The sequence below is a fragment of the Barbus barbus genome, assembly GCF_936440315.1.
Source record: "Barbus barbus genome assembly, chromosome: 5".
NCBI classification, from domain to species: Eukaryota; Metazoa; Chordata; class Actinopteri; order Cypriniformes; family Cyprinidae; genus Barbus; species Barbus barbus.
This window is the reverse complement of record NC_136733.1, coordinates 30050082-30076249: the sequence shown is the minus strand read 5'-3', so window position 1 is coordinate 30076249 and position 26168 is coordinate 30050082. Positions and strand designations below refer to the sequence as shown.

General features: G+C 38.2%; 3 protein-coding genes across 5 annotated transcripts; all 3 read left to right on the top strand.

Moving 5' to 3' along the window:
• Positions 1-298: 298 nt before the first annotated feature.
• mtmr8 (myotubularin related protein 8) lies at positions 299-10604 on the top strand. 2 transcript variants are annotated; one of them, XM_079416026.1, is made up of 14 exons: positions 299-452; positions 2132-2254; positions 2558-2720; positions 3367-3524; positions 4228-4356; positions 4835-4969; positions 5396-5528; positions 7008-7117; positions 7207-7332; positions 7906-7955; positions 8281-8481; positions 8667-8795; positions 8981-9107; positions 9186-10604. In XM_079416026.1, the coding sequence occupies exons 1-14, from the start codon at positions 429-431 to the stop codon at positions 9477-9479; spliced, it is 1902 nt and encodes a 633-aa protein (XP_079272152.1). In that variant the 5' UTR covers positions 299-428; the 3' UTR covers positions 9480-10604. The 2 variants fall into 2 exon arrangements, with proteins under 2 accessions (XP_079272152.1, XP_079272153.1); XM_079416027.1 differs by having other exon boundaries at positions 312-452; positions 2132-2157.
• Positions 10605-10691: 87 nt separating this feature from the next.
• Positions 10692-18467, top strand: LOC306869388 (ankyrin repeat and SOCS box protein 12-like). 2 transcript variants are annotated; one of them, XM_079416150.1, is made up of 4 exons: positions 10692-10779; positions 12899-13097; positions 15766-16338; positions 17022-18467. In XM_079416150.1, the coding sequence occupies exons 2-4, from the start codon at positions 12908-12910 to the stop codon at positions 17174-17176; spliced, it is 918 nt and encodes a 305-aa protein (XP_079272276.1). In that variant the 5' UTR covers positions 10692-10779; positions 12899-12907; the 3' UTR covers positions 17177-18467. The 2 variants fall into 2 exon arrangements, with proteins under 2 accessions (XP_079272276.1, XP_079272277.1); XM_079416151.1 differs by having other exon boundaries at positions 10747-11302.
• A 3003-nt stretch (positions 18468-21470) lies between these two features.
• LOC306869403 (APC membrane recruitment protein 1-like) lies at positions 21471-25721 on the top strand (the record flags this gene model as incomplete). Its single annotated transcript, XM_079416171.1, has 1 exon — positions 21471-25721. The coding sequence occupies one exon, from the start codon at positions 21471-21473 to the stop codon at positions 24276-24278; it is 2808 nt and encodes a 935-aa protein (XP_079272297.1). The 3' UTR covers positions 24279-25721.
• Between the last annotated feature and the right edge of the window lie 447 nt (positions 25722-26168).

Genomic DNA, 26168 nt, shown 5'->3' with positions numbered 1-26168 from the left:
TCCTTATGCGATGCATCCCATCATAACTAATAATAACTAATAACATAATAATTATTTTTTATTTTAATAATTTTATTTATTTAAATGTATTTTTATTCAATCAAATGTATTATTTATTTATTTGAACCAAACTTATTTGAATCAAATTGCATTCATTTATGTTAAGGAATTGCATTCCATTATTATTAAGGAATGAACTACTGAAGACCCATACAACCACAGACCTGTCCAAGCATACAAGTAGTCGACTGACTGAAAACACGCCGCGCTTCGAGTTATCGCGATATTTGCTCCCGTCAGCTGACATGATTGTAGTCCTCATGTCAGGGAGGAACTCAGCAACATAATACGAGTTCCTGTAACAAACATGAAAACCGCTAAACATCGAAAGTTTAACGTGGACATTTGAATGATAAACCACTGAAAATATGGAGCACATTATAACGCCAAAGGTAAGTCTGAATCAACAGGTGTGCTCGTGTAAAAGTGGCAGATCTCGTGTTTTTATGTCAGATTCAATACTCTAAACTCTCGATAGATGTACAAACATACAGAAGGAAGCGTTTAAATGGGGTATGTTAACACGATTCAGAGTTGTTAGGTTTTACTTAATATGCTGTTAAATACATTCAATTCTTTTTAATGTTGGTTACTAAATGTAACATGTAGCCTAACGTGAATGAACTTGGAGTTTTCAGTCCTCGCATAATTAATGTTACTGTATGTAAAAGAGTATTTCATCCAAAATTCAGATGTAACTTTGCTCAGGGAGGGAAAATCATATACAAGTCTTTTTCTTTTTAGATGCCACAGACCCCTACATATGATCATTCTCATGCAAGGGACCCCATCCTAAAATATTTATACAGTGAAAAACATATCGTAAATATATCTAAAATAGAATTTGGAAAATATATATTTTCTATAAAGTTACATTATTATATTGCTTTTTACTCATTTTAGTACTGTACTGTTATAGTACTGTATTTGTTTATTTATTTTATTGGCTTTAGTTTACTATTTACTTTCTTTCCTTGAACATCATTTTTATTTATGTATCTTTTAATCTTTATCTTTTTAATTATTTATTGAATTTTACTTTAAAATTCCACATACCCCAGTTTGAAGTTTTCCCTGGATGCAAATTTGAAAAGCCTTGGCTTAAAGTATGACAAGGGCTGTAACACATTATATTCTCAAACCTGGTCATGCTGTATCCCATCACTGTCCATTTTAGATGTCTTATTTAATCTTATTTAATACACTTGATTAACAGCATCTTATTAGAAGAGCCTTCCAAGACCTTAACTACACAGAGGGACCCTCAAAATGCTCAGTTCTGCATGGGCACTTTTATTACATAATATTATATGGTCATATGATCGTCATAAAAAAGTATAAAAGGATGAATGCTGCTGTTTGGCCTGTTTGGATGTTTTTGGGGGGACATGGAGGGGTCAGCTCAAATGATGTCACATGTTGAATCAGCAATACTGCAGGAAGTCTCTGTATTAGCAGCTGACACCTCTGATCAGATCTGATCTGCTTGTTAATAGAGAATTATGGGTTTGATTTTTGGTTAAAATTGACTGGTGCAATCCAAAATGAACCTACTGTGGCTTTTACCTTGAGTTTCTTGTCTTGCTGAAATACATTAACCTGTTCACTTTATAGAGACGTTAGAGAATACTAACTTGCATTTGCTGGCCTAAAGCCTTGAAGAGATCGTTCTAATCATTTACTGAAAAGATTAGTTCTCATGTAGTTGATCAAGTATAAACGAGCAGAATACATTAGACTTTGATTTGAGAGAAAATGTTACTTAGTGCTGAAGTGGCATCTTGTGTTATAATGTTGTTTCATTGCTTGTTACTAAGTAACCAAAATGACAAGAGATGGAGGAACAGGATGTGCTGACAGTAGTCTTAAGAGGTTCAGTATTTCCTCTCCATTGTGTTAAACACAGGCTGGTTGATGGGTTGTGCTCCCTGAGCGGCACATCCAAAGCCTCGGACTTGATTGTGTCATTAATTAACCCTTGCGGTCACTGGCTAGTGCTTCGTTTATTATTTGCAGACAGTTGAGTCAATAATTCAGCACTAATGCTTTTTTTTTGTTTTTGTTTTTTCAGGTGGAGTATGTGAAACTACTGAACAGGTACCCTGAAAAGAAGTCAGCTCTGGGCACTCTCTACTTGACCGCTACTCACCTTATCTATGTGGAACAAACTAACAACGCACGCACAGAAACATGGGTAATGTAGGACAGTGGGAACAGAATATGTAATAGTCTTCCATTTATCTGTTGTAGGATCAGTTACACTTTATTTTAAGGTGTGCTTGTTACAGTGTAATTATACATTTAAGTACTGAGTAATATTAATTAGCTACTTGCTAAATGGTTAGGGTCAGGATTAGGGATACTTGCATGTAATTATGCATAATTTATTGTTATTACAATAGTAAGTACATGTAACATGTGTAACCGTAGGATCTTTAGAAACACAGATGTCTAGATGTCTGATAACAGTGGGTGTATCAATCGCATGTGTTTGAAGGTGCTGCATCATCACATCATGTCAGTAGAGAAGCCTCCATTAACTGCATCCGGTTGTCCGCTTCTGATCCGCTGTAAAACCTTCCAGCTGCTTCATCTGCTGTTCCAAAGAGAGAGAGATTGTCAGGATGTCTATCAGTCACTTCTGCGCCTGTCTCAAGCAGGTGCACACCCCACACACACACACACACACATATACACACGTTTGTTTCTTATCTTAGTGAGGACATTGCATAGACTTACTTTGATTTTATATCAGGTTAATGATTTTTTTCTATCACCTGTTTTCAATAGATAACAAACAGGAAATAAAATGTTTGAGTATGCAAGGCATAAAAGACATGTACATGATAGTATTAATTCAGTATAATTTATGTACTATTATTGTATTTTTATTTAATTATTATTATGTTTTTTTTTACATATTTTGAATTTGCTTTTAAATATATTTTCTGGTTTTATTTTAACATTAGTTGAAGTTTTTGTCATTTTTATGTGCTTCTGTCATTTTTATTCTTTTTATTTTACTATTAGTTAATTTACATTTTTATTAAGATTTCATTCATTTTTAATTTAATGTTTAGTTTTAGTAATTTGTGCATTTCAACTACAACATTTTATTTCAGTTAGTGCCCAGTTAGGCAAACAATACTTTTTTTTTTTTTTCCAAAATCATTCTTATTTAGTGTCCAGTCCAGTAATCTTCCAGTTATGTTTATTTCATACTGAAAAATGCAGTAATATTTTGCAGACTGACCCAACTGCATACATTTGCTCTCAGATTCTAACTGTGCTTTTGCGTCATTTCAGTCAAAGAAGAGGAGCTGTATGCCTTTCTCTATAATCCACACCAAAACGAGGAGGACAGGAGACAGGGTTGGGAATTCATCAGTGTGGCGAACGACTTCAGCAGGATGGGTCTCTCCAATGAATATTGGGAAATCAGCCACCTCAACAAGAACTTTGAGGTAGCATCTTCCTATTACTCGACAATCTAGTATCCATGCTTCCTGTTTAGGACCATTTCACAATAATCAGCCTAGCTCTTTTCGTCTACTGACCACAATGATTAATATGTTTTAGGTACAAACAGTTTCAGCCAAACACCCGTATACTACCTTTCAAAAGTTTGGGGTAAAAGATGATTTTCTTTGAGGAAATTCATACTTTTATTCAGCAAGAATGCATTAAATGAAAATTGATAGTGAAGACATTTATAATATTACAAAAAAAAATTATACTGTATTTTAAATAAATGCTGTTCTTCAAACTTCAAAGAATCCTGAAAAATATTAAGCAGCACAACTGTTTTCAACATTGATAATGATGAAAATTGTTTCTTGAGCGCAAAATGACCATACAGTATAAGAATGATAGAATAGATCAAAATAGAAAACTTTGCTTATTTTAAATTGTAGCAATACATCACAAACAGTAAAACAGTAATACTTTGATCAGAAAAATGCAGAACAGCATAAGACAACTTCTTTCAAAAACAAATCTTATTAACGCCAAACTTTTGAACAATAGTATGTGCACCCAAGATCAGAATATTATTTTTTTATTAGATGAACATTTGTAATTAAATTGTTTATAAGTTATCTTGTGTCGTAATTATAATTCATAATTAGTTTTGTCTCATGGATCTTTCAATGTCTCTTTTTCACATAGATTTGTAGCACTTATCCATCTATCCTAGGACTCCCTAAAAATGCCAGTGTTGCGGTAGTAACAGGCAGTGCCAAGTTTAGGAGCCGAGGGCGATTGCCTGCTCTGTCTTACTATCACAAAGACACTAAGGTATACAAGCACATGCACGTCATGAACACACACAATGGCTCTGTTCCACAACCAAGTGAGCGCACTACCTAGACAAAATCCAGACAGGCAGGCTTTTTCAAACAGTAGACATCCTAATTATTCTTGCCTTCTAAAAAGTTTGGCCAAATACTAAGGCAACATTGCATGTATCCTTCACCGATAACAGAGTCCCAAAATACACTGCAACATACTGATCACGTTCACCAGGGACAGAGTCAAAAGAAAAGCTAATTATAACTACAGTATATACATATTTTATTTAGTACTGCAAAGCAATGAATAAAAGTAGTACAATTAAATTATTAATTTAAACCAGATTAACCTAGAGACTATTAATTGCATTTTTACAATTTGGGGGCATATAAATGCACAAGTGGGTTTAAACAGGAATGAAAAAATGTTGTGCCACTAACAACAACATTATCGTTTCTTTGCATTTTGTGTTACTGTCTTGCAGGCTGCGATCTGTCGCTGCAGTCAGCCTTTGTCGGGTTTGACGTCTCGCTGTGGAGAAGACGAGCAGATGCTTCAGGCCATCAGCCAAGCGAACCCCAACTGCGCTTTTCTATATGTAGTGGACACACGGCCTAAGGTGTGACCTTTAACCTTAACCTTTCTAAGAGGACACGTCAAGAATGGGACTTTTAAAATGCTTATCTTTAAACTTTCAACCCCAGCTGCTGTGGCATGAATAAAGGAGACACATAAGAGAATGTGTAATCTTTCGCCCTCTGACCCCAACTACTCTTCTATTTATTTAGTGACTAGTTAACCATGAAATTCTTGTCATAATTAGGTTTTTCTGTACCATCAGAGGGAGGTTATGGAATGAATCTTATTTTTGTATGTATTGCAAATATTGAATATGCTGTTTATTGTTACCCATCTCATGTTTCATCAGTGTAACTGGAGAAATGACATTTCATTCCTTTCCCTATTATTTAGAAGACTGTAAACCTTGACCTGACCCTCTGGAGTTATGTATGCATGCATTTGTACATGTGTTTGTCTTTGTCAGTTGAACGCAATGGCCAACCGCGCAGCTGGTAAAGGCTATGAGAATGAGGACAACTACTCCAATATCAGGTTCCAGTTCCAAGGAATCGAAAACATCCACGTCATGAGAAACAGCCTACAAAAATTGCTGGAGGGTGAGAAAACACTTTTTTTGTTTAAAAAAAGTCATTAGGTTTACTTCTTTAAAGGGGTCAAATTTTCCTTTCTCTTTGGAGTGTTACAAGCTGATGTGCATAGATAAGATCCCTGAAGTTGCAAAGACTAAAGTCTCAAAACCAAAGAGATATTCTTTTTCAAAGTTAAGACTCTGCCACGCCCCCCTAAAACAGCTCATTTAAACACGCCCCCACATGTCTACGTCACGATGTGGAAATATTTTCTTAATGCTGTCCAAATGTTCACGCAAAGAAAGGCGGCGTGGTTTCAGTAACCGCAGTAGTGTTGATGCAGCCAGGGACAGGGAGATGCTGTGTGTTTCTAGGCGAAAGCAAAAGCACTTTATTTGGCCTTCCGAAAGTAGATGCATTTAGGAATCATTAAGATTACTTACAACAGAACAGCACAACCCAGATGTTGTCACAATGCATTTTATGGACGACAGTTTCGTGAACCTAGGAGAGGAGGTAATTCTGACTTTGCTGTGACAATCTGGTGCTTCTGAATCAGCAACTGTAAGTATGTTTTGTTATTAGTTTAAGTATTTGCTCTTGACTGCAGAGATGCGCGCCGTGTGTGAGAGAGGGAGACACGGTCACACAACCGTGGCTTGTGTACTGCAAACACATACGAGCATCATCACTGTGTCTGTAACATGACTCAGTTCCCCTCTCGGGCTTGAACTGATAGTAAAACTAAGGACATTATTCACTGTCTTTTCATTTATTTTGAAAGCTAAAGCTTGCGATTATGGAAAGGGGTGTTACATTTCCGACGAGTGTTTGTGGTGTTCGGCCAATCACAATGCACTGTGCCAGTTGGCCAATCAGAGCACACTGCGCTTGTCGGAAGGAGGGACTTTGTAGAAAAAGAAGCGTTTGAGAGAGGCGGGGCATAGATGAACTACAATAATGTACAGTATTTGAAAAATAATGTGTTTTTTGAACATTAAAGCATGTCAACATATTCTGTTACACCAAATACACAAAATAATGATCTTTAAAAAAGCATCATATGAGCCTTTTAAGTTGCTCAGTTGAGTGTTGGCTTTACGTGAAAAGTGTGAAAGTGAAGTGACGTGTGGCCAAGGATGGTGACCCATACTCGGAATTTGTGCTCTGCATTTAACCCATCCAAGTGCACACACACACACACACCGTGAACACACACCCGGAGCAGTGGGCAGCCAATGCTGCAGCGCCCAGGGAGCAGTTGGGGGTTCGGTGCCTTGCTCAAGGGTCTCACCTCAGTCGTGGGATTGAAGGTGGAGAGAGCGCTGGTTATTCACTCCCCCCCACCGACAGTTCCTGCCAGACCTGAGACTCGAACCCGTGACCTTCGGGTTACTTCGACTCTCTATCCATTAATCCACGACTGCTCCTCTATCCATTAGGCCACGACTGTACCTTTTAAATCAGTAGATAAAATGATGGTTGGTTGTACCTTTGCTCTTCCAGTGTGCTCTATGAAGTCTCCTTCCATGAGTGACTATCTGACAGGTCTGGAGAACTCTGGCTGGCTGAGGCACATCAAATCTGTAATGGATGCAGGCATGTTCCTCGCCAAGGTACTGATCTCCTTGCTATAATTGCATAGAGAGATGCCAACACGAGTATATAAACAATGATAAGCTCAGTCATTTTGCTTGTGTTCTAGGCTGTCTGTGAAGAGAGGGCGAGTGTGTTAGTGCATTGTTCTGATGGTTGGGACAGAACGGCCCAGGTGTGCTCTTTGGCTTGCATACTGCTGGACCCATACTACAGAACTATTAAAGGCCTCATGGTAATGACCCAGTAACCTATAACCTCTACCCTCAAAACTGGACTCCTGTGAACTTAGTTCACACTCACATTTATGTCACACTGTTGAGCAGGTCATGGCTTTTCAAATTAAGTCATTAACTATTCCTGTGTAACTTATTATATACCATATATACCATCAAGCATAGAGTTGGTAACATTTAAAACACTTAATATTTTTTTTTAATTTTTGTTTATGTGATGGCAAAGCTGAATTTTCAGCAGCCATTACAGTCTTCAGAAATCATTCTAACATGCTGATTTGATGCTTAAGAACATGAATAGAAAGTTTAAACGAGCAGCGTTTATTTGATAAAGAAAGTTTTTGCAACAATATAAAAGTCCTCACTGTCCTTATATTAAATACCTGAAAGTATTGTATTAAAATTTTTTTTTTAATTTTTTTTTTTTTATCTTACTGACCCCAAACACCCAGACTGAAATATGGCAAAATAATAGAATTTAGGGTCTTGACTGTGTTGAATTTGTTTATCGTATACAAGGAAGCATGCTGTAAGGGAAATTCATCATTTGACATTTGTTTTGTTTTATACAGGTTTTAATAGAAAAGGAGTGGATCTCTTTTGGTCATAAATTCAGTCACAGGTAAAAACTTTCACTGTTGTTGCGTGTTTTAATAAATACCCCTCAAAACATCAGAACTTTCAATAACTGCAAATATGTAAATAAAATATATTAATAATAATAATAGCATTTAAAGAGAATTCATATGTTAAATATTTTAATAATAATTTTAATATTAACAAAAATTAATATCAATTATTATTAAATTATTATTTTAAATATTAAAATATTACAGTTACCTTTTATATACTATATAAAAGCTCATTTTATTAATGGTGAGCCATTACGGTCAATACCAAGTAAATTTTTTGTGACATAACATGTTCATTATATGTTTGTGCTGTAGGTGTGGCCATCTGGACACCGACCCCAAAGAAGTGTCTCCGGTCTTCACCCAGTTCCTGGAGTGTGTATGGCAGCTGTCTGAACAATTCCCCTGTGTGTTTGAGTTCAACGAACGTTACCTAATTGAAATACACAATCAAGTCTACGCCTGCCAGTATGGAAACTTCATCGGCAACTGTCAGAAAGAGAGGCTGGACATGAGGTGAGGAAAGACTGCACGTACACACTCAGACATACATGCATGTACAATAAAAATGATGCAGTCGGCATTGAACGTGTATGCTTCAAAATGAAAAGCAAATATTCTTTATTAATAAAGATGAAATCAAACATGCAATGATTGAATGATTTTAAAATGGTTTGCTTCTCTGTTCTTTGTTCTTTTAGGTTGCATGAAAAGACGTTTTCATTGTGGCCACATCTTTTGAAGAACCAGCATGTGTATCGAAACCCCTTGTACCGGCGTTCATTAGAGAGCACAGTTCTGAGACCCAGCACTTTACCACTGCACTTCAAGTACGGATACACTCTTAAACATATGAGTAAACCAGCTGTGCCACTGCAAACTAACATTTAAAGATGACACTTAAAAAAATTCTGCTAGTAAGACCAAAGTAATTAGATTCTTATGTAGAGCAATTTGATTTGTGTGTTTCACTGAATAGTTTTGCACCAAATTTGTATTTCTTTATGTTTCCCAGGTTCTGGTGTGGGATGTATAACCACTATGACAGAGGCATGCACCCAAAACAGTCTGTTCTAGACCAGCTGCTCTCCCTCACACAGAAGCAGGTGGAAGGAGAGAGAACCATGACTGAATTACAGCGAGTAAGTGGGTTCGTGGCAGTTTTTGCCAGTGTGGAGAGGTAGTTGACATGACGGTGTCTCTCTCTTCTCCATTTACAGCAGCTGGCTGTTGCAGATGGAGTTCTCCCTGATCCATCCGGACCAATCAACACACCTGCAGAACAGGACAGTCCAAGCGAGAAGACTCCCACCGCTCCTGCCATCCAATCAAATGGAAGCTGCGCTCCTTTGATTAATGGAGACGCAGGGGAGGAGGGCCCAGGACCTGAGAAGTGCAATGAGAAAGAAGGGGCGGAGCCAGGAGCCACCGAACACGATCTGACCTCCTCTGAGGACAAACCTGTTTCTGTGGAAACAGAACATTCCAAAGAGGAGGTACAAGAATCCTCTTGAGTCTCCATAGTAACAGAACGGACATTTTGACTGATACCCCAAAGAACAAATGTCCAAATTATTGAAAAGATGCTTAAAGTACTGTTTCCACAGCTGAAGCTGCAGCACGTTTATATTGCTGTTTATTAGATTTCTCGAGCACTGGGTAGATTCTTGTGCCCTGTTATATCTGTTCTGAACATTTCTGCAATGTTCTTTGTTTTTTGTGGACCTCAGTGTGTTTGATGGCCTTCAGACCATGAGGATTGAAGCTACATCGTAGGCACTTAGAATCCTCTACATTTTGTTTAAATGCCGATCTGATCAAATTTGGCCTTATTCATTGTATTCACTTGTGTAGTACTTTGAAAGGCAGACTCTGATACTGATTTATTCAGACACACAAGCAGCTGATACGAAATTCATGTTGATGAAGGGAACATATTGTTAAAACAAGGATCAAATTGATTATCAGTTTTTTGCAAATGGGCTTAGTATTATTTTTGTGGTCTTCCTTATTGCAAACGCTGTTCATTTCGCATGAAAAGGAACACTGCTGAAGTGCTGCTGATTGATTGCAATAGGATGCCACATTGTTTGAGCCAAGCTCTAATACCAAACAAATAATTTGATGCGCATAAAAATATTCTAGGAATATTACTTGCGTCCTTTTAAACAAGCCTTTTAAATTGCATATAGTTTTGCAAAGCAATATTGTTTTTATTGATGTCTACTGGATGTTTATTTCCCACGGATGTGGAAAAGTTTTGACAACTTTGTTCTAATATTCATCTTCTTGAACCCTGGCTGCTATGGAGCTCCAGACAACTTTTTATTATTATGTGAAATTTAAAACCAATGTTTTCTTTTATTGAGAAGCATTTGTTTACATTATTATTTTTTTTATAAAAAAAAAAAAAAACTTGATTAAATGTACAGCAATAGTCAAAAGGGAATTTTGAAATGAGAAATGAGAGGGATACCACTGAAAATGACTGTGGTTACATTACATCTATTGTTTTTAAAAGAGTTTTGCCCTGTTTAATAATTGTCAGCTCATTTTATACACGCTTGTTTTGATCATTGTTTTGTACCTCTTTTGTACACCATTAAATTTTCTTTAAATAAATATAAATTTTACTTTACAAATGTGCGTTATGCTATGCGATTATATTGCATTATGTTTGTGGACGACACTAAACACAGGTGTGAATGGATCCCAGTGACGGTGTGCGCGCGCACAGCGCCCCCTCTGGTCGCCCACAGATCAGCTTCCGCTGTTTGCTGCTCTCTCGTCCGTGTTTGGCTTGTTATTAGCTCGGTGAGTGTCCTTGAGGCGAAAACACATTTAAAATATCTACTATATGCTCGTGTTGTATATTTATTGTACTCTATACCTTAAAAATTCGTGTTTGTTTGACGGTAACGTTAACTTAGGTCAGAAGGAGCGAGTCAAACTCTGCGTTATGTTACAGATAACATTACTGGAGTTAAATACACCGAGCTCCTTTAGCAGAGGAATAAATGTCCGTTTGAAAGCGACCAGTGTTACTCTCAGCTGAGTCTATTAGCATAAAAGCATTTAAAAGTCTGGTTTTGCTTGTATTTTTTTTAGGTTTATCTCGTTTGCTGACTGCGCGTATGCTTGCTAGTTGTCGTTAAAGCTAACGTTAACGCAGACAAAGTCCATCATGACAAAGCATTCCAATAATATAAACGCTGTCAAAGATATTACATTAATATAATCATAGTTTACTCATTAATAACAATAATATCCCTATATAAGGTTGATTTGTTGCTATGCTAAACTGAACGGAAAGTGCAAGAATTCACGTCATGAAGAAGTGAGTGCAATTCATCGTGAATACATTATATATATATATATATAATAGTGAGCTGCATACCGAGACAGCATTTTTGGGCTTAGTCTAGATAGGCGGCTCACTAATTTGTTGTTGTTTTCAACTGTCATGCTGAGGCCCTCATCTGTAAGGATGGGCGATACCTCTTATTTTATTTTCGATCCGATACCGATATTTTCAAGCCCAGTATCGTCGATATCGATACCGATGCATGTAAACTAAAATTATCTTTTAAATTATTAAAAGAATATAATCAGTAATTATACTTACTTAATATTAGATTTTAAAGCCATGTTTTTTTTTTACATTTCACAGGCCTTTTTTTGTTTACACTGTCAGAAATTAAATATACTAAAATTGTATTTTACTGGGGCAGTAACCTCAAAGGTGCACCTATACCCCTAAAAGGGAGCATATTAGTACCATACAAGTATGCATGCTTTAAGGGTATAGATAAGTTACAAAGGTGTACCTTTGAGGGTACCTCATGAAAAATAAACATGGTGTTACATACAGTAAGTACTAAAATGTATTATTATTATTATTACCATGGTAAATTTGTGCTTACTACAGTTTTACTACAAATACTGTGGTAAACTGTGGTTACTGTAATAAAACCATGGTTAATTTTTTTTAAAAGGCTGCCAGAATGCTGTACTCCTAAAGATGAAACTTTAGCATATTTCTTTTTTCTGACAGATGTATTAACAGCAATTACAGAACATAACAGAATCCATTTGAACCTTTAACAACAGTTTAAATTTACTTACACAAACTAGCCTATTTAAAATAAATATTTCATGTACACAAAAGTTTGGGGTTAGTAAGATTTTGTAATTTTTTTAAATAAGTCTCATGCTCACCAAGGCTGCACTTATTTGAACAAAAATACAGTAAGTAAAAACAGCAATATTGTGAAATATAACCATTAAAATAACTATTTTCTATTTTAATGTAGGCCTATTTTAAAAATGTAATTTAAAATGCATCTGTGATCAAAGCTGAATTTTCAGCAACATTATTCCAGTCTTCAGTGTCACATAATCCTTCAGAAATAAATCTAATATAATTTGTTGCTCAGGAAGCGATTATTATTGTTGCTTCATATTTGCTTCATATTTACACATATTGTGTAGAATATGACACATAGAATATTAATTTTATATATAGTAATAATGATATGTAATGGTTTCTTATGCTTCTGATGCTTTTGGGAAACGCAGCTCTATTTGAACAAAGGTTTTGACTGAGCCATGCGTCAGCAGCGACCACTGTCTGTGATTGATTGGTCCTGTCTTTCAGCATTTGCGTGTGTTCCAGTGAGCAGGACAAATAGCTCTGTCCAACACCATTGTTCGCTTATATAGTCTATTTTTCCATTTAGAAGCTTATTTTATGCACCGAGTTTCTTAATAAATAAAATTAGTGGTTAAAAAAATGCACTTTAGAATCAATATTTTTATGTGAGGATCGATCCTTTCGATACAACATCAGTATCGAAAGTATCGATACTTTAGGATCGATCCACCCATCCCTACTCATCTGTGCATTATTTTTTTTATTTATTTTTCTCTGCAGTTCTCGTCTATGCTCCAGCTGCGGCCAGTGGAGGAGGATGAAGCAGCCGCTGAGAGTCTGGTGCTGAACCGAGCTGTGGCTAAAAATGACCATTTCCTGCTGGCCGAGCTACTGTCACAAGAACGCTACAGGAAGTGCATTAATCAGCAGAGCGGTTGGGGGATCCCAGGTACCCCTTTACGCATGGCTGCTTCCAAAGGTACGTGCCCTTCCATGGTGTCACATCTGAGTTTGTTGTCCACCACGACCACAAGATTCAAGATTTTATGTGTCATATTCATGTCATTTTCAATGTGTGCTGTATGTAATATGAGTGTTACCTTGGGTTTATTTGAAAAATATCTTTCCCAATGCACACACACTACCCAGAATACTGAGTGCCCTGGTGGTTACAGTATTTACTTCCTTTTTAATTATAATTTTAGTTCATGTTTATTTATTTGTGAAAAATACTTTGTCTTAAAGTATAAGTATGTTTATTTTACACATTTATATTTTAATCCATTTTCAAATGATTTCATATTTCTTAAATATTAATTAAAATAAATACAATTTTATCAGCGTTATATTGGCCATCGGCCACCCAGCCTTCCAAGATATTGGCATTGGCCTTCAAAAAACCCATATCGGTTGACCACTGGTGATTTTCTCAATATTTAGATTTTTTTGCACCCTCAGATTCCAGATTTTCAAGTAGTTGTATCTCGGCCAAATATTGTCCTATCCTATCAAACCATACATCATGGAAAGCTTCAATTTAAAAAAATTGACCCTTACAGGTGCATCTCAATAAATTAGAATGTTGTGGAAAAGTTCATTTATTTCAGTAATTCAACTCAAATTGTGAAACTCGTGTATTAAATAAATTCAATGCACACAGACTGAAGTAGTTTAAGTCTTTGGTTCTTTTAATTGTGATGATTTAGGCTCAACAAATTAGAATACTTCATAAGACCAATAAAAAAAAACATTTTTAGTGAATTGTTGGCCTTCTGGAAAGTATGTTCATTTACTGTATATGTACTCAATACTTGGTAGGGGCTCCTTTTGCTTGAATTACTGCCTCAATTCGGCGTGGCATGGAGGTGATCAGTTTGTGGCACTGCTGAGGTGGTATGGAAGCCCAGGTTGCTTTGATAGCGGCCTTCAGGTCATCTGCATTGTTGGGTCTGGTGTCTCTCTTCTTCCTCTTGATTCTCTATGGGGTTCAGGTCAGGCGAGTTTGCTGGCCAATCAAACACAGTAACACCATGGTCATTGAACCAGCTTTTGGTACCTTTGGTAGTGTGGACAGGTGCCAAGTCCTGCTGGAAAATGAAATCAGCATCTCCATAAAGCTTGTCAGCAGAAGGAAGCATAAAGTGCTCTAAAATTTCATGGTAGATGGCTGCGTTGACTGTGGACTTCAGAAAACACAGTGGACCAACACCAGCAGATGACATGGCAGCCCAAATCATCACTGACTGTGGAAACTTCACACTGGACTTCAAGCAACATGGATTCTGTGCCTCTCCACTCTTCCTCCAGACTCTGGGACCTTGATTTCCAAATTAAATGCAAAATTTACTTTCATCTGAAAAGAGGACTTTGGAGCACTGAGCAACAGTCCAGTTCTTTTTCTCCACAGCCCAGGTAAGACGCTTCTGACGTTGTCTCTGGTTCAGAAATGGCTTGGTAGCCCTTTTCCTGAAGACGTCTGAGCGTGGTGACTCTTGATGCACTGACTCCAGCTTCAGTCCACTCCTTGTGAAGCTCTCCCAAGTGTTTGAATCATCTTTGCTTGACAGTATTCTCAAGCTTGCGGTCATCCCTGTTGCTTGTGCACCTTTTCCTACCCAAATTCTTCCTTCCAGTCAACTTTGCATTTAATATGCTTTGATACAGCACTCTGTAAACAGCCACACCTTTCAGTAATGACCCTCTGTGACTTACCCTCTTTGTGGAGGGCGTCAATGTTCGTCTTCTGGATCATTGCCAAGTCAGCAGTCTTCCCCATTATTGTGGTTTCAAAGAACAAGAGATACCCGGAATTTATACTGTAGAGATGGTCAGTAATTGAAACTCAAATGTAAATATTTTGAGATACCGATTTTTTACTTTCATGAGCTGTAAGCTCTAATCATCAAAATTAAAACAAAAAACTTTTTAAATGTTTTACTTTACATGCAATGAATCTAAAATATATATGAAAGTTTCACTTTTTGAAATAACTTACAAAAAAAATAACTTTTTCACGACATTCCAATTTATTGAGATGCACCTGTATGACTGGTTTTGTGGTCCAGGGTCACAAATGATACACTCATTACAGCAATGTGGAATGTAAGTCAGGTCCGCTCCATAGATTGTGCAAAATTTAGACAAAGTATAGACAGAGAAAGTAATAAATATGGAGGTAAAGATAATAAGACTGTACAAAATAAAATAAATAGCCTGAGAGAACAGGACATTACACAATAATCGTAGGAGAATATATAATAAATATCTGAATGAAACAGGAATGTACACGTGAGGAAAATGCTGAGGTATGTACAGAGAAGAATTTGAAGTGAAAGCAGGTTGTTACATAGCAGCAACGAAACCAGAATGTGCTGTGTGCAGCGTCAATGTCAAGTAAAGGGGTGTGTATGCTAATGAAGTCATTTAGATGTTAAAGATTCTTACTTTAGGAGCCTGAAGCCCTGAGGGTAGAAGCTTCTCCTAAGTCTCTCAGTTGTGGCCATCAGACTACAGAAGCACTTTCCAGATGGGAGCAGTGTGAACAGAGTTACCAGGGAGATTGGATCAGAGATACGCTCAGCTAAGCGCACAACTCTCTTCGGGGCTTTGCAGTAATTTTTAACGCAGCAATTTTTTTTCCACTGTAGGTCACCTGAGGTGTCTGCAATTGCTCCTGGCCCATGGGGCAGATGTAGACCGCCTTGATGTTAAAGCCCAGACCCCTCTTTTCACCGCTGTGTGCGGGCGTTACTTAAGCTGCGTGATTGCGCTTCTCCGTGCCGGAGCTAATCCGAATGGAAGCCACCTGAACAACAGCTCGCCCGTGCTCACCGCTGCCCGAGAGGGCGATCCCGAGATCCTCCGCCAGCTGCTTCTGCACGGCGCGGAGGTCAACGCCAGGTCAAAGGTGACGCTGTGGGCCTCAGGGGTTGCTGTGTGCAGCGGGCCGCTTTACCTGTCAGCCATATATGGACACCTGGATTGCTTCAAAATGTTGCTGTTATATGGGGCAGATCCAAACTATAACAGCCTGGAAGAGAAGGTGAACGGCAGGGCCACGCAGCAGAAGACGGTCCTGGAATTGTGTTTGAGACACGGCTGTGGAGTCGAATACATTCAACTGCTCATTGACTTTGGGGCAAACGTCTATCTGCCGACCCTTATTATAGAGAAGAGCACCAAACAGAACGAAGCGGTTGAGCTCTTGCTGAAAGAGCGAGGTGAGAGAAGTTTTAGTGGTATTATAGCAATTGTTTTTTTTTTTAAATTGCCATTAGTGTTTTATGGAAACCTGTTTCCACCATGGAATAAAAAATACAAGGTTACCCCCCTGCAATTTTGAGACAGAAAGGTCAGATTTCAAGGTATAAACCCAGAATTGCAAGGTATAGGCTAAACTCACAAAAAGGTCAGTTTTTTTCTTCACAATTCTTAGTTTACATCTTGCAGTTTTGATTTTTTTTTCTCTGAATTCTGAGGTTTTTTTTTATATCAGAATTTTCAGTTTTTACCTTGCAATTTAGAGATTATATCTTACAATTCAGAATTGCGAGGGAAAAAATTAGAATTGTGAGATATACACTCAGTATTACAAGGGAAGAAAATAAGAAATGCGAGAAACTTATTTTAAATCGATCTGAAAATAAAATATATATTATACAATGAAAGTTTAAGTTAAATGTAAAAGTAGAAATTTTAACATGGCAACTAACTGAAATAAATGCATTTTAAGCTGAGGTACTAAAACTTAAATGAAAATAAATTAAAGCTAAATAGATTTTTTTAAATAAAAATGACAAAAGCACAACTCAAAATGAGAGCTAAAATGAATGAATGTTATATTAGTAAAATAAGACTGAGTGTCATTGTTAAAAAACTTTTTTTTATTCTCTCTTTTTCACAGGGTGCCCGAAGACTCTGGAATCTCAGTGTAGATTGACTATTCTTAAACACCTGATACAGGTGAACAAGATTCAGTCTTTGGACTCTCTGGAGATTCCACCCAGGCTCATCGACTATCTCAAACACAAGCCACAAAAGAGAGCATTGGTTTACTGACAAATCAGATTACACTCCACTGTGCCTTTACTAAAGGACAGATTCATTCACTCACACATAGACTGGACAGGTACACCATACAGACATCTAGAGGGAAGGAAACAGACAGAAGATCTGGACTAATGACGTGGACTCACTCGTATGCAATCTCACAGTTGGACCGATACACTGCTAACACCCCTGGTTTACATATATGAAGTGTGTTAAACTTGAACATTCACATAAATTAATTAGCTTTAATGTCTTTCAATATAGGCTGTGTAATATTACCAGAAGTGTTGCTGTAAATGCTCTAGAACTATGCATTGTCAAACAGCCTGTTCAGCCTTTTCAAGATCATCTGGAGGTTTTCATTTCTCATACTAAATTCAGCTTTTTTTGTTTTACTGAATTTTTGTGTTTTGTTAATGAGTAACAGCTTGTTGAAGGATGTAAAAATGTTGGTAACTGGCTTATTAATCTTAATATGATGTATAAAATCCATTGTGATTGTATGTGTGTCTATGAATCCCTCGTTTAGAGCAGATGGACTCTTCCAAAAGATGTTGTGTAACCTATAGGTTGTGCAGATAACATGTAATTGTTATTATTTTGTTCCTGTTAGGTTAAAGACTTCATCAGTTCCAGAAGGATTACAAAGTATATCAGTCTATGCTAAATTGGGTATACTATACATTATGAATGCAGGTGTATTTTGAAAACACAATTCTGCTGTGAATAACATCTGGCTTGTTAGTTTGTTTATAAAATTGAACAGCTGAACATAATGATGTTTATCTGTGTTGTTTCCACTATATTTACATTTATGGGGTTTAGTTTGAGGTGCTAGTTTCCATATAGATATTTATTTCCACTTAATTAAATAGGATCATTGCACTGATGTGGAAAACTCAAAGTACTTAACATTTAGCTGAGATACATAAGACCTTACCAAATACAGACTAGACCAGTGTCATTTTAGCATTATTTATATGCTGTTATAGTATCAATATTTAGCTTAGCTTTATTTTTAGGATTTTCAGTTTAAATTAAACTTTCAGTAGTTTTGTTGTGTGCTTTTGTCGTCATTATTGTTTGTTTTTTAATTCTATTTAGCAGCATTTTTATTTATGTTTAGATCATTTATTTCAGTTGAGTTTATGTAATTTATTTAAATGAACGAAATATTTTTCATAGTTTTAGTTTTAACACTTTTTGATGCCAAAGACCCCTCATGCCTTTCTAAAATAAAAAGGCAGCAAAATTAAATAATTGACTTTTGTCAATGTACTTTTTACAATAAATATAGTTTAATAACATTTTTATTTTGGTGGTTAACTTTAAAATTCAACATTAAATATGACCTTCTAAAATACGCTTAGTAAAATCGTATTTTTTTTTCTTACAAATTTTCTGTGGACCCCTGGGGCTTTGGTCAGGTATCTGCTGCAGCAAAACTCATATTTGGTTTACACCTCGCGTACATCTCCAACAGAGCATTTATTGCGTTAATTACGTATACTATATTATTTTATTGCAGGTTTTTTTTTTATTGTATAGCCTATTGCTATTATGACTTTTATTACCGTACTTTTACAATTGACCTCTTATTTTTTTTTTCTTCCTGTCACTGCGTTTTATAGTGCATGCCAAGACATTGCCTGCGTCCCAATGTGCACACTATCCATCCTATATTCTGTGTGATATTAATAATTTTCAATACTATTTAGGGTGGATAGTATGCACATTGGGACGCAGGGAGTGCGTTGAAGTAGACATACCATTACCATGGTACTACACTTCCCAAAATGCACAGGAAACGCAGGCAGCCGCTCCAGAGCACAAAGTGAATCACAACCGCGAGCTCCTGCAGCGCTGCGCGAGGACAGAGCACATCACTGCACGCGCGGTCGGAAAAGATGGAAAAATAAGGCGAGTATCGTTAATGTTTCTATCTGTGTGCATTATTCGCTCTTTAACTGTGAATGTACGTGAGTGTACGCGCAGAAACAGTTGTTTGCGTATGCAAATTATGAGTATATCAGTGAAGCGGACGCGGGCTGGTTAGCGTCTGGGCTAGCGCGCGTTAGTTGTGCGTTCATTCTCAGTTATGGTGTCCAGCTGGGGGCACTGCGTGTAGTCTTTTGATAGAAGTTCTATTCGATGCCAGTAACATTTTCAGTACAGTAATTGGTGTAATTTGTCTATGGGGTGTAGTTCCTTAAACTGCTGCACGCTATCTGTATGTGTTTCTCCTTTGTTTATGATGCACATACAGTGAGTGTTCAGGCCCGTTGGCTTCTGGCAGCTTTTGTTTTGATTGTAACGTTAGGTTTAATACAGCGGAACTTCACTCACGTTATGTGTAGCATTGCAGGACTCATCCAGGTTGTAACACTGAACTTTGTTGTAGGTTAGACTTTCTGCCTATCTTCTGTGGTTAAGAAAACAAATTTTGTTCGTATTATTCACACCTAAAAGAGCAAATGTAATTTACTGAGTAGTACATAGCCCAGTGATAAACTGCATGATAGAACATTTTGTTCTTTGTGATAGCTGTAACCAAAGGGAATACAACAATGCAAATGCTCATTAAAACATGGTTAAGTAACAGGTAAGTATCATATATGGTATTGTTTTACAAATATAATTGAGGGTAAAACAAAAAATAAAACATGCATTGATTTTTGGTTTGTTTCATTTAATGGAAATAAACTTTTATAGAAATTTTATATGGTGAATCATTTGGGCATTTTGTTTTCTCAATTGTCATAACTGTGACCATGTTTACTTGTGAATGTGGTCTAAATGAGCCCAATGAATGTTATTAATATATTCATAATAGAACAGGGGTTTCCAAATCTGCTCCTAAAGGGCCACTGTAGAGTTTAGCTCCAACCCCAGTTAAATACACCTGAACAAGCAAATCGAGGTCCTACTACTCATACTAGAAACTTCCTGGCAAGTGTTTTGAGGCAAGTTGGAGCTAAACTCTTCAGGACAGTGGCCCTTCAGGACTGGGTTTGGGCTCCCCTGTAATAGACCCTTTAAATATTTATATTTACCAAATATAGTAGTTAATTTAGAATTTTGTCTGATATTACTTCACAGGGAGAAACTCTGATTAAACCAGTTTGACTGTTAACTGTTTACTCCAATATAAAAATGTTTGCCTCAAACCAACAGTCTACATTTTCATTTTGTAGTTGACAGTACTAAAAAAGACCAACAACTCTGTTTAGACCTGTAAAACTAAATTTTGGTCACAAATGTACCTGGCTTAAATGAGTTGGGACATTCTAATATGCTTTATGTGGTGGCCTAATGGATAGAGAGTTGGACTTGTAACCTGAAGGTTGTGGGTTCGAGTCTCAGGCCCGGCAGGGATTGTAGGTGGGGGCAGTGAATAACCAACACTCTCTCCACCTTCAATACTACGACTGAGGTGAGACCCTTGAGCAAGGCACCGAACCCCCAACTGCTCCCCGGGCGCCGCAGCATTGGCTGCCCACTGCTCTGGGTGTATGTTCACTACTGTGTGTATACTTGGATGGGTTAAATGCAGAGCACAAATTCCGAGTATGGGTCACCATACTTGGCCACACACCACTTCCCTTTCCTTTCCCGCTTTTAAACAGTGATACTGAAAGACCAAATTTCAGTATATAACTGAATAAGTTCAGGATGAACTGAAATGTTGGTGGCAGGATTATACTTTGTGTTGTGTTGTATCACAAAGCCCTAAAAAGTAATTCAGTCCTTAAAAGGATAGTTCACCCTTATGTTGAACACACACACACATACAAAAACATTTTGAAGAATTTGAAGAACCATACAGTTGCTGGTCCCTTTGACTTCCGTAGTAGGGAAAGAAATACTATAACAGAGAGCATCAATTGTTTGATTACCAGCATTCTTCAAAATATCTTCTTTTGTGTTCAACATAAGAAATGTGTACATGTTTGGAATGACATGAGAGTGAGTAAATGATGACATCATTTTCCTTTTTGGGTGCACTATTCCTTTAAAGTTTAAACGTATTTGGCATTTGTGCAAACAGGCATCTCAAACATAAATGTACAGATACAACATTCAGTATTTTAATAAATTGTTATTGTAAATGTTTATTTATAAATATGTACCTTAGTTCTGTTTTTTTTTCTTATTTTGACTGTTCCTAATGATGTGTCTTAATTTGTTTCTTTCACAGATATAAGATGTCTGATAAACACAGTCCCCATACCTTCCAGCCTGCCTCTCAGGGTGGAGTGTTTACTACAGACATGCTCCATTAGCCACAGTCATCTGTGTCAGTATGGAGACCGCCACAGCTAGGGAGGTTGTAGGTGCAGTAGGTCCACAGTCAGACTCTGTTTCCCATGACAGCCCTCAACCTCAGTCACCCCCTTCTGTGAAAATACGGAAGACAGCTTTCAGGTTTTTTGGTGGTCGGAAGAGCATCTGTGTTCTTCCCAGCTTTTTCGGTGGCCGTGGCAGAAATCAAAGAAAGGGGTCATCAAAAACAAGTGTTACGAAAAGCCAAACACACGATGGGGTGAGCAGAGCATGCTGGGAAGATTTGGGCAGAGGTAACAGTGAAGCGGCCTTAGGGGACTTTGAATTTTGCGCCTCCAGTGACCCTCAGAAATCACAGGAGGATCACGGGAAGTCTCAGTCTCTACCACGACAGCGCAGAGGCCTTCGGGGTCTTTTCAGCAGTATTCGGAGACACAGGAAAAATAAAAATGTTGAAGTAGAAAAGCGTGAGGCACTCGAAATGCCTTCAGGCTTCCATGCCGAAACAGTGCCTGGTGCCCTGTCGAGCGTCAGTGACCGTAGCGAAGAGTTGGTCCCAGATGTGCCTAATCAATCCACAGGTACTGAATGCAAACTGCCATTGGCTGCCACTGAATGTACGAAAGATGTAACGCTAGTGCCTGAGAAAAGGAGGAGCAGAGTGGAGGTGGATAATAGGAAGAGAGCAAAAGAAGAGGAGAATAAGGGGGAGGAGATACAAAATGCGAGACGGGAAGGACTGACGACATATCATCAACCCTTGTGTGCTGAGGCAGAACTAGACCGTTTAGCTGAGCAGAATGTGGACGTTCCTGACGGGGAGCCTCCTGCTGTATCCTGCTCCTCTGAAAACTTAATCTTCAGTGATGTTTCGTCATTGAAAAGCTTTGATTCGCTGACAGGTTGCGGAGACATCATCGCAGACCAGGATGATGTCAGTGTCGCTGAGAGCTCGGTTTCTGCCGAGAGAGGCAGCCGAAACGCAGGAAAACGGAGCTCGTGTTTTGTCACGTATCAAGGTGGTGGGGAAGAGATGGCAACTCCCGATGAGGTAGACGAAGATTACTTGCAGTGCTTATGGGAATCTGAAACTAGTAATGAAGTCTGCTATGTCCCCTCAGACATGGGCTCGGATAGCCCTTCGCTTACTCCCGATCAGCAAATCAGCTCCATCCGTGCCACCTCCAACAGCAGCCCAATGGGAATCACAGAAATGACCCTCACTCCTGTTGACCTCTTGAGCCCACAGAGCGATCGGCAGGAGTCGGTTCCCAACAGCGATGAGGGATACTATGACTCCAACACGCCAGGTATGGAGGAGGAGAGTAGAGAGCGTCCACACCAGGAAAGGCTTCCACGGGACAGCTACAGTGGTGATGCCCTTTATGAACTTTTTGAACCTGACGATCGTCTACTCAGCCCTGCTCTTCCTCCCAAGGATGCCCATTCATTTGTTGGTGCAGATAAGAGTCCAACAAACCCTCTGTACACCCTGGCATCCTCTGCCCTAGAGACAGGAACAATGGAGACGGAGGAGGAGCGTCTGAGCAAGATCCAGCATGCCCTTCTGTGCTGCGAGCTCCAGAATCTCAGAAGCCCATCCAAAGATCAGCTTCTGTTCCACACAGACTGCTTCTACGATGATTCGAGCCTTTCCACAGGCAACAATAAGATCGTTTTGGAAGAATCCATGAATCAGCGCTATCCCCAATCACCACCGAGATCCCAAGCTGTAAAAGAGCCAGTCCCTTTCAGCAGGGGTCAGATCCAGGGGACTCCATTGTTTGTAGATTCAGGGTTTAGTCCACATGTCGCTGAGACAACCAGACGGCAGCCTCAATCTGAGAATCAGAGCCCATTACTACCCACCAGAGGCTGCAGTCAGTCTCAAGAAGAGCTGATGGTCTGCTTCTCCCAAGCACTTGTAGATTTCACAAAGAACACCCGGCTTTACCGCAACTCAACTGAGAGTCTTGATGGCTCAGAGTCGAGTTCTCCTTTCGGGCCGAGTCTGAGTGCCCTGCCTGCCATTGTCACGTTCGACGTGGTTGACATGGAGAATGAGGGTGAATGTGAGCAGCAGACCGAGCTTGTTGAGGAGGAGGAAGAGTTAGCGTCTCCTTATGAACCCTTCGAGGATGATGGCTGTTACCTTCAGAAAGATGCCTTTGCTGAGTGTGACCAGCGTACTTTTGATGCCTACGAACAAAGTCTCTTGCTAAGTAACGCTTGGGGCATTGCTAGCCTTCCTCGCCACCTCAGTTTGGGTCAACCATGTCCACCCGTCCCCGCCCCATTAGCACTAAACCGTCGCAGTCGCTCTCTTGACACGGACAGTCTGGAGTTTCAGACGAGTGAGCTGTACACTAACTGTGACTCTGCGTTTTCACAGCGGAGGACTGCTGATTGTAGTGATACGACATCACCGCGACAGCCCTGCAGGGTCACTGTTGATAGTTGGAGGCGGGGCTATGGACGGAGTTTTGAACCCTCCAACTCTTCTCAGCAAGAAGCTAAGTTGCCACACGTGGGTCAATCAACTGTAAGACCTTCACATCTCCCCCTAAAGAACAGCTGCTGTAACCGTAACCTCCCTGGATCCACTAGAGCCGATGGTGATGGGGAGATTTTGTTCGGGGGAGGCGATGCGCTTTACCCCTGCAGTTACCCCCCTACAGGTATGCTGTGGAAGAATCGACCTGTCGGGGTCACTCAAGGTGTGCCCCACCTTCGCTCTGAGCAATCGGCAGACCATCGAGAAATTCCCATAAAGAACCGGAGGGGGGAACTTGAGGGTGGCTTCACCCCTGCACCACCCAAATTATAAAAAATCTCTCCCACTCCAAGTAAAACAATAATACAAATAGACAAGTCTCGTCACCAAAGACGATGCTGGATGTTTACTGACGGTCTTGAATTGTATCCCACTCACACACACTGTAGTTGCTGTTACTGTCGGATAAGCTATTGTATTCTTTTGTGATGTGCTGTGTAGTTTTTGAGCTATGTTTTAGTTTCTGTGAGTTTAAGAGGACGTGTATTTGTACCTGTATTTGTTACAGCGTTACTCAGCAGGTGATGTCTATATATATATATAATATATATATATATATATATAGATGCCATATTGCTTTGCATTTATGTAGCCAGGGATTGAAATTGATCCATTTGGTTTGGTTTTGGATATGTTTTAGGTATATTTGCAAAAATACGACAACCTGTAAATGACTTATTTTAGCATAAGAATGAAAACCTTCATTGTATTGAAACCAATATCATCTTAGAACTTTGTTCAATTATCAAACTCAGTTTGAACAAATCCTTTTTAATACAATACTTTTTTTAAAAATTGAAAATATGCTGTATGTTTCAAGGTTTTAACGTTTACATCTTGGAACTTTTTAAACATCTTGTTTAGCTAGTCACACATTTATTTTGTATGGTATTTTTTGTTTTTGGCATAGCACATGCTACATTCATAGGAAAAATACCTGTTAAATAAGTAGCCAACATCCTTGATACACTTCTGTCCTTTATTTACTGAAGGCTTAAGGGTCTGAGTATAGATATCCTAATGTGATTTGTTTCCTTTTGTGCTGCTAAACAGTATGTGATTGTTTGGGATTACATTCTATACTTTATTAACTGTATGGATATCTGCATATTTGAGTATTCTCTGCGTACATTCAAGTCAGATCTGGCCTAAAGTCTTCAGTAAATATGATCTATGTAGTTGATAATCAAAGGGTACTATCTTGAGTCATTTGAGACAATGTCAGTAAAGCCTTTAATGATGTTATGTGGTTGTACTGTGCTGTTGTACTACAGTCACGATCATCTACCCTCATCAGAATGCCAAAGTCAGATTAATGCATTTACCATTTTTACCAGTGCGTATATTAAGCTCTTAAGAATGAATCAACCTTTGTGTTTCCTTGCAGATAAATCCAGTGCTGTTCTATAATTAATGTTTTTTTTTTTCTTTTTTTCTTGCATTTGATACATTTGTGTGATTGATTTTCCAGACCCCATTTTTTTAGTGGTATCAGAAAACCAAAACGTTTTTTTTTTTTTTCTTCCCCTATTTGTATTTTAATACACAAGGATGTATATAGACAAAGAATGTTAGAACATCTCAGTAAAACTTAACATTCACTAGCCTCAATGTTGTCATTTTCAAAAGGTTTAAACATATCAACCACATCACACTCTGGACGCAATCTCTTTCCACACAGGAATCAACACTGACTGGAAATAAACCCTTAATAGACATCAGTACTGCAAGTTTGTGAGTGTTTTTTAGTACCATCTGTAGTGCTGTTGTTTCCTATGGCAGATGATTTGTTAATAGTGCAGATTTAGATCATTATTTGGCCTTGTTCTGGATGCTGTCAGTAAACCCTAAAAGATTTTTTTTTAAAATATGTTTTTTGCTTTATTGAAGATCATCTTCTGGTATTTTGGACAATCATGACTTTGGATGTTTTTTTTTTTTTTTTTTTTTTCCTTGTACTGTGAGTATTAGGATTAGCAGAAAACAGACACGATCTTAATACTTTAGTGAGAAAATGTAACTATTTTTGATCTATTAAGACATCTATTTTGACAAAAGAGAAATGGAAAATTATGGCTTAAAGCAAACTGTGTAAGCTTATCATGCACTGACATATGCACTGTAATTCTGTTTTCGATTTATAGGTGAAATAGCATTAGTGCC